This window comes from Pocillopora verrucosa, chromosome 2, assembly GCF_036669915.1.
Source record: "Pocillopora verrucosa isolate sample1 chromosome 2, ASM3666991v2, whole genome shotgun sequence".
In the NCBI taxonomy this organism is placed as follows: Eukaryota; Metazoa; Cnidaria; class Anthozoa; order Scleractinia; family Pocilloporidae; genus Pocillopora; species Pocillopora verrucosa.
In genome coordinates, this window is record NC_089313.1 from 2327031 (window position 1) to 2342423 (window position 15393).

General features: G+C 37.6%; 2 protein-coding genes across 3 annotated transcripts; one reads left to right on the forward strand and one right to left on the reverse strand.

The window, feature by feature from the left end:
• Positions 1 to 2135: 2135 nt before the first annotated feature.
• LOC131773736 (alpha-(1,3)-fucosyltransferase 11-like) lies at positions 2136 to 5621 on the forward strand. Of its 2 annotated transcripts, XM_059089674.2 has the most exons (3): positions 2136 to 2207; positions 2963 to 3082; positions 3647 to 5617. In XM_059089674.2, exon 3 carries the CDS (start codon positions 3696 to 3698, stop codon positions 4884 to 4886), a length of 1191 nt encoding a protein of 396 aa, XP_058945657.1. In that variant the 5' UTR covers positions 2136 to 2207; positions 2963 to 3082; positions 3647 to 3695; the 3' UTR covers positions 4887 to 5617. The 2 variants fall into 2 exon arrangements, with proteins under 2 accessions (XP_058945657.1, XP_066018304.1); XM_066162207.1 differs by lacking the exon at positions 2963 to 3082 and having other exon boundaries at positions 2160 to 2207; positions 3647 to 5621.
• A 1267-nt stretch (positions 5622 to 6888) lies between these two features.
• On the reverse strand, positions 6889 to 13392 carry LOC131773737 (CUE domain-containing protein 1-like). Its single transcript, XM_059089675.2, has 7 exons — positions 12589 to 13392; positions 12096 to 12131; positions 10739 to 10951; positions 9642 to 9705; positions 9146 to 9216; positions 8891 to 8997; positions 6889 to 7994 (listed from the first exon to the last, which is right to left on the reverse strand). Exons 1-7 carry the CDS (start codon positions 13187 to 13189, stop codon positions 7899 to 7901), a joined length of 1188 nt encoding a protein of 395 aa, XP_058945658.1. The 5' UTR covers positions 13190 to 13392; the 3' UTR covers positions 6889 to 7898.
• Positions 13393 to 15393: the final 2001 nt, after the last annotated feature.

The following is a 15393-nucleotide window of genomic DNA, read 5'->3' on the forward strand; positions in this document are numbered from 1 at the left end:
TTTGAATGAAGTGCGTGTTTGTTTAGAACACATTTTTCACTGTCAAGACAACGTGACGTAGTCGCTTTAGGATTACCTCGCTACCACGAAAGTTGTTCACTCGAACGCGACACGATGCAAATAACTCACTTTTTTTTATTTCGACTATAAAGCAACTCAATCAGAGTACGTACACCGCCTGACCACGACTACTCAAATATATGGCTAAAAAAAACCCACTGGCAAAAGTCTGATGGCCATGTAATAACGTGCAAATGGTTTATCGGTGACTACAACTTGCGAAGGTCCACTTCAGAGGTTTTTCAATGACTTTGCATCGTATATTGTTCTTTAGATACATATCTACACCTCCAGCATAGGAACATATTCAAAACTGTAACTTGGTATGGTTGGATTGAAGTTAAATCAGTTCGAATCGCACAGAAGAATTGAGGAAATAACTAGATATCAGCTCAACACATATCTGATAGCAAGTTTCATGTATTCATATCACCACAACAATCTACCAAATGACAAAAACGCATACCAACATTAACAATGCATATTGTACATACTAGAACTGATTATGGGAATTTTTTTTAATTTGGTAAAGAGGAGCATGTCATGAAACAATTTGCCATTTTCTCTTCATTTGTTTAAGAGGTTGCAAAAATTATATTTCGAGAGCCTACCATATAATGTACACGAGGATGTTCATGATAGGCCTGTCATTATAGATGAAACTTCGAAACCGTATTCAGTTTGCCAGTCCCTATAGAACAAAATAATATAAACCTTTTACTCTCTCATGTAGAACTATGTACGTTTTCTGTAATGACTAAATAAATACTATTGCGGGGATCTTTCCAAAAGCTCAATAGAGCTTGCTAGATCTCCTGCCTCTAAGAGTTTAATTCGTTTCAAAAGGCAAAATAAATGGCAACACATGATCTGGATCGATAGTGTAACTGTCGAATATCAAGATGGGGATAGTTACGGCTTGACTCGACAAATCATACCCGCTTATGTTTGGTGAATGATTTGAGGAAATCATAAAAATCAAAAGTTTTCATGGATTGAGCGGCCAGCTATCAGGAGGAATGTTCAGAAAGATATCAGTGTCACGTCTTTCGCTCATTGAAGCGAATATCACCTCTTTCGGAAGTTTTGTTTTTTCTATAAAGTTGATGAAGTCTGTTGTATCTTTGAGATATAATTTCTGTTGTTGGCCGAAGAATTTTATCTATGTAACAGGATAGTTTTTTTTTCTGTTGATCCTTCGGTGGGTGGAATTTTTGTCTCATTCAAATTTCTCCCTTTGATCTTTCATTATGGTCACTAGCAGGAGCCCATTACTGGCCAGAGCCCATTATCCTGCCATTAGTAATTTAATCTCAATGATCGATAACATTTCCTGGGTCATGTCCTTTTGTGTGGCATTGACTGTGCTTGGAAAGAAAAAAAGAATCAAGCTGCTTTCCGAAACTCGCGGCGAGAATTAAAACACATCTCTCACTGCTCACAGCGACAAGATTACTATAATGCAGTCTAGCTGTTCTTCGCCAGCGAAGTAATGTCTGGAAAGTTTCCCAGTACGTTGTTTATAACTTATTAGAAACTTGCGTCACATGCGTGACGTGATATTTGAACTGCCATATTTTCCGTCGAATTTTTGTTCCGACAACAACTGTCACAATTAAACGATCAGACGGTATACAAGATTCTGATATACCCAAACGACCTTCGGTTATTTTACGGAGGCTTTTCATCGGAAGTCATAATGTATTCCCTAGTCTCGTTCCCGGACTACCTCTCCTTGTGGGCGTTAGCCTATTTCTATGGTGCTCTGGAAACAAAATTTTGCAAATCATTCAGTTTCATTTTAATGATTTTTTTTTCGCATATACGAGTCGAAAAGTTCAATTCCTGTTTTATATAGATGAAGATGAGTGCACGAAACTTGATTCAACGAGTAATGGATTTTAGGAATTTACAGTCCTGCCGTAAATAGCTTTGTTCGGATAAAGTTAAAAATAAGTTTCTATAGTCTAAATTAAGATTTCGCGTCAAGAACATTTGTGTGAATTGTCTCAACCTTGCACGGAAGATATATTGGTTCCTGATGGTCTTGCAATATCATGTTATTCTCCGCTTTACGTGCGCATTTAGGCGAGTGTTCACGACACATGTATCTTTTATCGATTCTTACTGGTCCTGTGTTAATCGTGGTGAGTTGAGTTTCAATTTTCTTTCTTTATCATCAAGTTAAGAAAATTCCGAGAACACTATATATGATACTGAAAGTTTAATTTCTGTCAGTATCTACTGCCTTTCACAGCGTTTTTCTGCTCTATATAGAGAGGGTATTTACAATTGATGTGAAAGCTAATTTTGATTAACCTCGAGATTTGGTTTTGCTGGATGTATTTATGTAAGGTGTTATCGTTTGGATTGGCCAATTTATGCTGAGTCGACGTAAAGTGAAAGTCTAAAATAATTTAATAACGACTAGGACTACCCGTAGGATAAGTCCTATGATTCTTTTCTAGAGGGTTAATCGTCCATTATGAAGTAAATCCATGTTATTTTGATTTCGTTTGGAAAAAAAGGCGAATAGTAGAATCCGAAACATACGAGACGTCAGTATCCCTGTTTAAAAATCAGAGTCAGAGACAAAACTGTTTTAACTACTCAGCTCTTATTTTCGTACGTACCAATGCAATGAACTTTTCTATAGAAAGAAAATTGTTGCACTGCGGGGAAAATCGCATCACATACTTTTTCGCTACATTTCTGTCACTAAATCAGCGATATAACTTAACCGAAAAAGAAAAGGAAATTACAAAGGCAATATATCTTAACCAAAAGCAAAAATTACAAAAGACTACCTGACCTATGACAGCGTCTTACTGTATTTTGTTTTATTTGGAAGAGGATCAGAAATATCCAAGCATTCTGTAAAGATATTTTCAATTTCTTACAGATTTGTTCGAAAAAATTGAGGACGTCAAATGTTACAAGTATTCTTTATAATTAATGGGATAATAGTGGCCGTAATCACATAAACTCCCGAGCTACGATGACATAAATAGCTCCCAGCAAGGTAAGGGCGAAAATCCGAAGAAAATAGGAACGATACACATCTCATTATTTTATTCATGGTTTTAAAGAATATCAAGCAAGACAATGAAGAAAGTCTAGTGCTTCTGATGCCAAAAATAGCTGCACCTACGATGTTTCTGACAACAGGTACTTACTCGAAACTTCGACAAAACAACTGCTTATTTACCGAAGTTAAGGCCACGCTAACGTTTAAACATCAGTCCTTGTTGTGCTGCTTTTGTAAGGAAAGGAATGGTGACTTTACACAGGCTTTCTTGTTGGCTTTTCGCGATATGGTAGCTAAAAAGGTGAACAAAGATAATTTCATTCACCTGATGACTACACAATTACCAATATTATATGTGCGGGTGCTCCATTCACCGCCTTGGATAGTCTTCATCTCTTTGTATGGAAGCTGGTGAAAATCTAATTTGTGTTTATGGTATTTTTCTGCGTCCTAGTAGTTTAATTGAGACTTCGAATCAGTCTCTTGCCCTAATATATTTGATAGAAAACATTATGTAGTTCTTCACTGACCCCAGTACATTCATGTTTTGACCAACAGGGGTACAAGAACAATAACAAAGGAGTAGTCGACTCAAACATGGTTTAAAATGGCAGGGAAATCTTTTGCTTTAACGTTTCTACTTTTCCTTTCTATCTTAATGGTGCTATTATGGAAATTTGAAACAAATTTCTTCGGCCCAAAAGGTAGTTCGCTGGTTGTGTATATCAACTCCATAAGATCAACGAAAGAGACTGCCAAGCGGGAAATATCTACGCTCATGGACTCGAATCTAAAGACCAACGAAAATCGTTCTTACACAATTCACCACAAAAAACTGCAATGGCTCATCGTTTACTGGTCGACATATTTTCAAGTTAAGCTAGATTTACATCTCTCTTGGAAGCAGGGAGACTGCCCTGTGGCCTGCGAGGTGTCAAGTGATCATTCACGAGCGAATGAGGCAGACGCCTTTGTAGTCCATGCGCGAGATTCGCACATGATACCTCCAAATAAATCCGTACCGTGGATCCTTCAAACACAAGAAAACCCTGTGTACACTCCCTCTCTAACCAATCCCAATTTTATGTCAAAATTTAATCTGTTGCAAAGTTATCGCCTGGACTCGGACTTCCCCGATCCAACTTTTAGAAAGCCAAATGTGACACCACCAGTTCCCTTTAAAGACAAAGATGGACTCATTCTAGCCGTATTTTCCAACTGTGAACCCGTGCGGACGGAATACATGAGACAGTTGATGAAGTTTGTGCAGGTTGACTCGTATGGAGCCTGTCTAAGGAACAAACAAGGTCTAGTCAACAGATATGGTTCAGAGAACGGGAAAGAATTCCGAGAAGTCAAAACCGACCTAGCCAGAAGATACAAGTTCTCTTTGGTGTTTTTCAATCAGGATTGTGATTACTTCGTGGACGCACAACTAAGTCATGCTCTGAATGCAGGCTCAGTTCCCGTGGTAATGAGCACAGACAAACTTGACGAGTTCCTGCCAGGAAATCTCAAACGCTCCGTCATAAGAGTTCGTGATTTCAAAAGTCCACAGCAACTGGCGGAGTATCTAAAATACCTTGGTAACACTGAGGCAGAATACAACAAATTCTTAGAGTGGAAATGGAGAGGTTTTGGAAATATCACTGACACTGTTATTGGAAACTTTTGGTTTCCGAAATATCCACTTTATTGTCAAATTTGCGTAGCTCTTTCAGAGCGCCGAGTACACAAGAATGGCCTCAAGCCAATTCCGTGCAAGTCAAGAACTTTTAACGACTGGGGAATAAATTGAGAAATCTAGTTTGCTCTATTTTTTAGAGACCTTACAAAATATTTGTTGGGTATTTTTTTACCATCCCAGTTAATTCGAAAGTTTTGCTTTGACTTTCTCGAACATCATCCACATTTGTACAGCAACATTGTTACGCGCGATTGAACCATTTTTTTTTTTTTTTTTTACGAACTATCAAAATTACTAATACAGTGTCGTTTGAACCGGCTGACAACAAAGGTGTTACATTTCAGCCAACCATCCCCAGCGGTTCCACCTCGCTCTTTAACCCTTTACGCCCTAAAATCAGTATGCATATTCTCCATACTGCTCTAAATACATTTCCTAAGGTGCTGACCAGGAGAATTTGTTTACCAATCAAAAGCTTATTTCGTTGGTGATCATTTCCTTTATTCTCATAACCATAACGTGTGATTCAGGGGTGATATTGTGGGGAGAAATTTGATGCTAGTCACTCTTATGGTTTAGATGGTTAAAGGTTGAAACTACATGTATGGTACGACGTTGCTATTTTGATTTATTTCCGAGAAAAACTATTTACATTGACCACAAGTCAAGTCAAGTGATCGCCATGCATGTGTTTACGACTGTGAGCAGAATCTTAGTAACACAGTAAAATCAACGCCTCCACATTGCACTTATTAAATATGTAAGGATTTTAAAGTGAGATTGTGTAGGAGGGTGAATGAAAAATTAAAGAGCTTTAACGCTGCCATTAATCACGTTACGGAATTCTCGAAAGACGGGTGCGCTTTTCCAGGGGATATAAGATCTAGTGAGCCTGAATTGCGAGTACAAGATATCATTATCCGTACCATTTCGCTTCTCTTTTTTATTTATTGTTGTACGTGACAAAGTTTTTTACTTCAAAATCTACCAAGTTATGCAATGAAAAATGTTTAATCGAGCAGCCTTAAGGTTGAAGTAAGTTGCTGATTTTGCCACCATTTCATACAACAAATATTTTTTGTCTCTACATTTTGTTTCCACATTTGGCGTCAACTTTGATTACTAAACAGACGCAAAGCAACGCTCAATGTATTTGCCAAATAGTAAGCGAGTAGCGCAGCTTATAATATTGCCACATTTGTGATTGAACACAAGTACTTTTGTACGAAAAATATACCTATGATTCCCACCTAAGACAATGACCGCCAACGAATTCCCAGCCTTAAACAAGATTGTACAAATCCTCGAGTTCACTACCCTCCTGAAACGTAATCTCTGTCATGATATTGCCATGTTTATGTTGGTTGAAAAAAAAGTTAATACTTTTCGAAAGGTTTATCAAACAAATCTAAATTTAATACTGAATTTTATCTATGTATTTTGTAATGATTTATATAAACTATCCCTGGGTGTATGCCTTTCCCGCAGACTTTCATTTCCCAGAGTTGCCCGCTTATAAATTAGTTGGATAAATAGTTTGCAATTTACGTGTACATATTAACTATTGACACCGAACGGGGACAATTCCCTTGGTTCAACTTAACATAACACGTTCCTTTCAACATACATATTCCCGTTAACACTGCATATGACGAACTTTAAAACAAAAATTTTAAAAAACCCTAAATCGAAGACCAAAAATTAAGCCTTTCACTTTTTAAACTCGTGTTAAGTTTCCATCTGTATTGGAGACGAAGGAAATTTTTCCCGTCCACGTCACAAGTCATCGACCGTCGAAACGCTTGACTGCATTTTCGGACATGCTCAATCCACTATTTTTCGTCCACCGAGCCACACGTTTCCACTGACCGTCTCCCCGATCACGTGGGCAAAAGAAACGGAGACGACAGGAAACGAGAATGACCAAAGCATCCAATGAGTAGTGACATCATTGTTTCCCAAAAGTTCCGTTTTCTAAATGTTTTCTGTCCAAACCGAAATGGAAAGCCGGCTTTTTTAAGTTCACTACTTTGAATAGCTCCTTTTTCGGTGAATTAGTATAGATGGTCAGCCGAATTGTAAATGGGTTAAACCCAGGAGTAATTGTTGATCGTGCAGTCTGGGTGAGAGTTGTTCTGAGAATGGGCTGTTGTTGTTTACAGCGCTTTTTTTGTTGTTGTAATGACTGACATTTCGACAACCTTAACGAATTCATCATCTGAGTGATTGACGAAGAGCTTGTCATTCGCATTTTTTAAGTACACATCTTCCACGTCATTGTACAATATATATATCAAAATAAAAAGAGAGTTATTTTAGTATATACCACTAATTGGCTAGTTCGGAAGTGAATAGCAAGTACTACTCACCTCCCAGCAGGTGATGAGACCGAGTCGCCCGTCAAGAGTTTAATTTCTGACGATTTTTCGGTATAGTGAAAGAAATAAACCGAGTTTTTGGTATCTGTGTGGTATATAATAAAACAATTATTCACCTTAGCGTCTGTGAAAGTGGTGAATAATTGTTAATATTGCTAGTATGACTGTAAGTTTGTTAGTTCATTAGAAAAATTCAAATGCTCTCGTGCTCTGTCAGCTTTGGCAAATCTGATCAAATGAACCAGTCCTAATGATTGTTGTTTTGTAGGATAATTATTCGAAATATTGTTCCACAGCCTTTCATAAACTTTCTGAAACTGTGTTGAGGGGTAGATGCAACGCTAATGAAAATGCTTTTTTTTCAACACACAGACCTTTCATTCTCGTTCATGATGGAGCTGTACCTGTGTTCCCTTTTCAACCCAACTAATGTTAACCTCAAGATCAATCATCCCGATGTTACATTTCATCGGATTTTCACCTCAGTCTCATCCACCCCCTTCCCTCCTATAAGTGCGCATGCACTCTCCTTCAGCCAGGCGTGGTACTCAGATTCTGAGTCAGCCGTGACACTTACATTAAATTAAAGTCTCAGTTACTGATTATCACAGTACTTCAGGCTTGTACTCTTTCATTATTTAGGCTGGGGTGTGCACTGTTAACACCAAAAGTAGTAATTTCTACCCCCTGTAACAAACCTGAATGACAGTTGAAATCATTTTTCTCACTACATACATATATATTTCTAGTTTTCTTGTTTAAATTGAAATTCGTTATCGTCAGAGAAGAAGACTATTGGCTCGATACTTCCAGCTGCCTTCCTCTGTTCTGCCTCTGGTGGCTTCATGAAAAGAAAGAGTAAATAATTCAATTAAGTATTATTATATGAGCCCTTTAGATCCCAGCATCGGTATACATATTCTCCATACTGTTCTCTATACATCTCCTAAGGAGCTGATAAGGAGAATTTGTTTAACAATCAAAAGCTTCTTTAGTTGGTGATCATTTCCTTTATTCTCATAACCTTTATGTCTGATTCAGGGATACTACTCAGTGGCAGAACCAGACCTTGAGCTAAGGGGGGGGGGGGGGGGGGGTTCTTCCTTCTTTTCTTTTTTTAACCAAAATAAGGGGGGCCTGGGCCCCTCCCCTAAATCTGCCACTGATACTGTAAGGAGAAATTAGATGCTAGTCACTCTCAGATGTCAAAGGGTTGACATGTCATCCTTCAGTTTAGTATAATAACTAGATTTGTAAAATATAATCAAATGTTTGAGTCACATGAATAAGGAGAATAGGAAAGATTTTCCAGTGAACATGTCCTACACTTGACCCCCTACAGTACTTGTAATTAGGGACAGGCCAGTTTGTTGTATTAAGAATTATTAGTAATGATCACTGAGTCTTGATAAAACAGGGCTACACTATTGGTCTTTTCAAGAGGGCTTAAATGCACCAGGAATTCCCCATCTCAAAATCTATGAAAGAAATTCACAGTTTGTAGTCACTGTCAAAACAAGGGTAACCCCTACAATTATTCTAGGTCCCAATGCAAATAAATACAAATGAGCACAATGTGGGCAGGGGTAATTATGAACACTCTTCTCATACCTCTCTTCCCCCCAAAAATACCAATAGTGCTGCACACTGCACAAACATGTATAAAATAATACAAATCTAACCAGCAAATTGGATGTAAAACAACACTTTGGAAATCAACAAGTAACCTGTCCATACCTTCTGCTGAGAGGCAGTCTTTTTAGGTGATTTTTCTATTTCACTGTCCTCATCTCTCTCGTCCATAATTTCCAGCCTAGCAGATCCCATGGCATTCAGCATTTCATCTGTGGTTGGAAAGAACAAAACAATACAAATTATCCAAGAGATAAGTAAATATGTAGCAATCTTTAGAAATATAATTAGTTATGCCCATGTCAATCAAAGAACAAGGAACCACACATAAAAAGTTACACCTCATGATTATAAACCCACCATCATCGTCATCATCATTGTAACCTTCCAGAAGGTTGGCAGTGGATGCAGCAGTACCAGTAGCAATGAGACTTCAAGGTTAAGAAACATAATCTATAGCATCTTTCAGTAACACCACAGACTACCCATGTTTCCAATCCATTCATTAGGAGTCAAACTCAGGAGTTACTTTTATCATTATTATTATTATTATTATTATTATTATTATTATTATTATTATTTCCAAAGGGGTTATGCTATAGGTGAATTTTTCCCCTCTCCTCCCTAATGCAATGTTGAACACTGAAGTTTGAATTTTAGTATTATCCAACATTGCAAGGAGGAATAGGGTTGCCCAGACAAACTTTATAGGTCTCACAACAAACTTGGATTTTTAATAAACTTTCCAGCACAAATATTTTGTTGAAGACTATCACAATCTGGATGAAAAGTGAGTTAAACTAAGGAATACACTAACACAAAATGTGGCAACTCTCTCTGCCTGTGTAAAGGATACTTTGTTCGGTTGACATTCTTTCTGTGAAACATTCGCGCCAGCTTGTCAAACTTCTTTCTTGTACCTAAAGATTAGCAAAATGATGAAAAGTAATTAATAACATATTACAGAATTAAAAAAACAACAACAACATATACAGTCGAACTTGTATTAAGAAGCACTGTATTAAGTCACCCTGTATTAAACAGTTAGTTGTCAAAGTTCCAAAATTTTTCCCTCTTAAGTATTGTAATTTTAACCTTTTTTTTTAAGCAGTCAACCCCTTTCAAGTAGTTGTGGTCACCCTTGACTAAGTCATACCTTTACTGATAAGCCACTTAAAGCAGAACTACAAATAATCTCTTGAGTCAAATTTATTCTCAAAATCAGTGTTAGCACTTTAAGTTTGAATTTATGCAAGGTCTTGCAGATTATCTTTCTTCTTTGAACTGTTGGAACAACTACATGATTGTATTATATAAAAACATCTCCCATGTAATTTGCCGGTTAACCTGTATTAACCCTTTACACACTAACATCATTATGCATATTCTCCATACAGTTCCCTATACATTCTCTAAGGTGCTGATGCTGAGAATCTGTTTCATAATCCAGAGCTTCTTTAGTTGGTGACCATTTCCTTTATTCTCATTACCTTAATATGTGATTTGGGGCTGATATTGTAAGGAGAAATTAGATGCTAGTCACTCTTAGGAGTTAAAGGATTCAGCCCTCAACCTGTATTAAAGGGTCAACCCAACATTCCCCAAGGGTGACTGCTTAGGAGTTTGACTGTAATGCAGCTTGTTTGATTTCTCACAGGAATTTCTTTAGCACGCATAGGATCAACAATGGCTTTTTTCTAGGAGTGAAAAATGCTTCAGTCATTTCTGTCCAGCCCAATAGTGATTAATATGCAACTTCCCTTTATAATATCCATTCATTATCCAGCAAACAGGTCATGAGAATATTAAAACTTATCAGGTAGAAGTTGTTATCTTGATCTAATACCAAATTCTTTGAACTAATTTACAAGGAAATGTGTAGCAGCTAGAGGGGAGAATGAACAACTAGATATTGGGAGGTTAGGGGTTAAATATTGAAAACACAGTGCTTACTCTTTCCCATGTGCTTTAACTTCTCCCTCAAGACAGCATCATCATGTGGGGAGGCTGAATCTGCAGCTGGTGCTGAGTGTCCACCAACTGCTCCAGCAGTCTCTGAGCTCCCAGGCAACACTTGTGTTGGAGTCTGAGGTTGAGGTGCATGCCTACTACTGTTGCTTCCTCCAGCTGCGACTGGAACATTTCTGGAAGGGGCTTCTACTGGTGCTGTGCGAGAGGACAGTACAAATGCATTTAAAATCATACCAAGTACAACAATCTGTGAGAAATAATCTAGTCTTGGTTCTAAACTGAAATATAAAATAATGTAATGCAAACAAGCATGTCCAATACTATGGATCGGTACGAGTCATCTAATGTAGATCTAGTGCCCCTCACTAGGGAGACCAACAGTTTCTCACCGATTTGTCAATTCAAGCATTCAATCACTACAGAAACCATGGAAACAAAACAAGTTGTAATGCTGTGCTGTCTATCCATGAATGTCATTAGGGAGATTTTTTCACCATAAAACCACTGCGCAAAGTGCACAAACAAGAAGGTCCTTGCACTACTAAAAGTGCCACATAAAGTACACAAATAGCAAGAATATTCTTCGTTCCAAAAGTACTGCATGAAGTGCACAAACAACAAGAGTATTCCTTGTTCTAAAAGTACCACGTTAGTACCACTAATGCACCAAGAAAAAATTATTCCTCATTCTAAAAGCACAGCATGAAGTGCACAAATAACAAGAGAAACCTTTGTTCTAATGAAAAGCAATGCGTGAAGTGCACAAACAACAAAAGCATTCCTTGCTCTAAAAGCAACACATCTCCCTAATAACATTCATGGATAGACAGTACAGCCTTTTGACTTGTTTCGTTTCCATGGTTTCTGTAGTGAATATTCATGAATTGACGACTTGAACCACTTGTACAAATTGATACACCACCATCTGGGGTCAGTTCTCTCAAAGTGGTGAAAAAATATCAAAGTCTCCCTGATGACATTCATGAATAGACAGCACAGCCTTATGACTTGTTTTGGTTCCATGGTTTCTACAATGAATATTCATGGTTGACAAATTGTACGACTTGTGATTACATTAGACGACATGTATCAAACCGTGGTATTGGACAACCCTCAATGCAAAACAGAAACAGCCTTTATTAAACACCCTTACACAATCTTTTACAAGCATTGCTTTGTTGCTCAGAACGTACAAACATTTACAAAGAGCGATATTGCTTATCTAAGACACCCACACACACAAAATATTTCATAAATATTATAATAGCCTGAAAATCCATGATTTAACTACTTACTTACTTATATACATTTACAACCGAAGCTTTTGAATATAACTTACTCATGTTCCGAGATGGAACTGTATTTCTTTGCCCGTCTGTAGATTAACAAAATAAAATCATTTTGAGTTTCAAGTGCATTTCATTTAATCAATACATACACTGTTCGACACAGGAGTGCACAGATTAAAATGAATCAGATATACTGTTACTTTCCTATCATCAAGGAAAAAACAACAAATAAATGATTAATTAAATACTATTCTCACAACAGGTTTTTTCGGTAGTTCCTCATTACGTATTTTTAAATATTTAATGAAACTGAGACAAGGAGAAAACAATTATGAAACATTCAATTGCCGGAAGATATTAAAATTGAAATTGTATCCATAGCATACATCAAAAACCTCTTGAAAGTAGGCGAATTTGAAAACTGAAAAAACTGTACCACGTATATCCTGTTTCAAATTATAAAGTACTCACTTGAGTCTATGGTAATTTGTTACTTCATAAAACAATTACATACCTTAACTCACGCTAAGAATATTCACAAACCTTTTTCCAATGACAACATAAAATCTCTATTATGCCTCAGCTCTCTCATAAATTCTTCATTCTGCAAGACCATGGCCAATTTTTCATCTTCCAGAAATCTTTCTAGCTCTTGGTCGCCCATACTGTCGCCAAAAACGCCGGTAGAACTCGTTGAAGGAGGACCGAGACGTAAAAAATCATCCGGCAATTTGCCCAGTAATGGTGGGTTCCATGCCGAGTAAGGTCTAGCAGGAAGCGGCCGAGATGGACTCCCAGAACTCCGCGAAATTTCTTGATCTCGAGGTGTGTAAGCTGGAGGCGGTTCTGAACGATCCACATCACTGTAAGAAGGTAAAGGGGGAAGATCAGACTGCGTTGAAGATGTTCCTTCCATGTCAAGTCCCATCGATAACAGTTGATCAATGGTAGCATCTACCAAGCCGTTGTTAGCGCGCAAAACTGCTTCTATAACTTCCCGATCCACGTTAGGAAACATGTGTTTAAAGTCGTTCATAGCCGCAGTGAAGTCCAGTTGTCTTGGCTCGTTATTGGCTTGACCAGTTGTCCGTGGCCTTTCAGGAGGACGTTGCATAAGGTTCGTACCTCCGAACATTGGAACCATTTTCAATTCTAGCTACCGTAGGTTAACTTTGCGTCGTCGAAACAAGAAAATACCGTTAATAAACTTCTGTTAGTCTGTCTTTCAGTTAAAGGAGTGACCAACGTTTTAGTTCAAGATTTAGCCCAAGGAATACGGCATTCCACGCAGAAATTCTGTATTTGTTTTTAAGCGGAAGGCCTTCGGTTCCTGTGTCTATGAAACTATAAAACTGACTTAGTTTCCTTAGTGTCTTATTGTCACCAGGCTCTGTCGGACAGATAGGGTCGAGCGACCCTGGCAGAACATGCAAGAGGGCCGAAGGCTCCTTTGAAACATTTTTCAAGCCTCTGTATTCATACCAAAGATTTTAGTGAAGGATCAAAACATCAAATCAGTGTAATCAAGATAAAATTTTTACACGTTGGGTGACAGTAATGTACAATCAATGATTATTTGAGCGCTCAGGGTAACTAAAATTAGTATGAATCTATCAGCGTTTTCTCACAAATACGGCAGTATGATTGGCTTCGCTACTCGCTGTCTATTTCGTGATAATTAGGTCCGACATAATCGATATTTGTATTCAGAAAGAAGAGAATTCTAGCTCAGAAGGTAACCCGCTCTTCGACAAATTTGTTGTACTTTATATGTAAACAGAAATCACCTGTATGGATCACACATTGAGGTCAGGAGAATGTAAGAAATGATCAACTACAAAAGAGGCTCTCGATTGTTAAACAAATTCTCCTTGTCAGCATCTTGGGAAATGTATATAAATCAGTACAGAAAACATGCATATTTGTATTAGGATTTAAAGGATTAGATCATGAAAACTGCGAAAAACTGCAATTACCACCGGTGTTTTGACGTGTGTGTTCTCTTTAAAACATCACTGTTGTGAATGAATTAATAATTTTCTTTTGTAGCTACATACAAAAATATTAGGACTAGACCACTTTGATCGAAAAAACAAAAGCTGATTACAAGGGGTTTTTCTCGAAGCTTTTGTTCTTAATAACTTGAGTCACCCCGCCGAAAGCCATTTTTCTGCCGTGCCGCCTTGTGGCGTGACTACGTCAACCAGTTATAAAGGAAAACTGTGAGCTGCCAAAGTGATACCACTATCTCAAGCACTTGAACGATGAGAAGGAAGCCGAGCCTTATAAATGCTTTCTTAGTAGTTTCTGGGGTAAGTACAGCGAGTAAGCTAACATATTTTTTATTTTTTGGGGGGCACAACAGGGGTAACGAAAAGTACCTTGAGGTATAGTGGGTGTGATTTTTTTTTTTCAAATTTCAGTGAGTCTGTTAGTCTCTTCCATAGAAGATTTTTCCCTGGTACGAAGTCTGACAGTGTTTCTAGAATTGTCAAAGTCTAGGAGTTGATTTTGTTGCCGAAAGATCTCGGTCAAAAGGCAGCCTGGAGTAGCGCAGATTTTTCGCTCTGAGCGACAAAAATCTTCACTTACACGATCGCTGTTGTTTGGCGTATGTTGCAATTGTAAAGTAGAAGCTGTCATATCTCAGTAAAGAACGTCGCCAAAAGAGAGAATTGCTATCTAATGCAACATTTTCCTAACATTTATAGCGTGTTGGAATAATCAAAACAAAAATAAGGAGTGGTGAAGTTTTGGAGTTGGATTCTCAGACAGCAATCTTAGCGCCTCTCAAGTCTTGGATTTTGAATCATTCCCCTGTATAGCATAAGAATCCTACCAAATATTATAACCCAAGAACATTTTAAATATTCAGAATTATCTTAGTATTTTTTCAAAACATTCGCGGGCTCTTAGGAAATCTATTTCAAACTCTTAACATGGATGACAATGATATTTATCGTGTTTGCTTATCAACAAGAGTTTTAACAGTAATAATTTCTTAAGTAAACAAACCTCCTCGTTTCTTTAATTGCGACGCTGGAATTCTATTTTTTTATTTTTTTGGATTTCTTCAATTCCTCTCTTACATCCTATTTCCAAAGAAAGTCTCTTGGAGTAATGAATTAAATGATTATACTTAAGTTTTAAAGACTGTCACGGCTGAGATATTTTTTTACACGTTCAATGACTGCAGGTGATGACCTTTATAAACAATGGAACTTCAACCTCACTTCTCCTTGAAGCCACAAAAGTAACGAGTGGACCTATTTATGCAGGGTAAGAACTTGTCACTGAAGTACAACAGCGTTAGTGCAAAACTCATTGTTGTCTTCGGACAACTTTTAA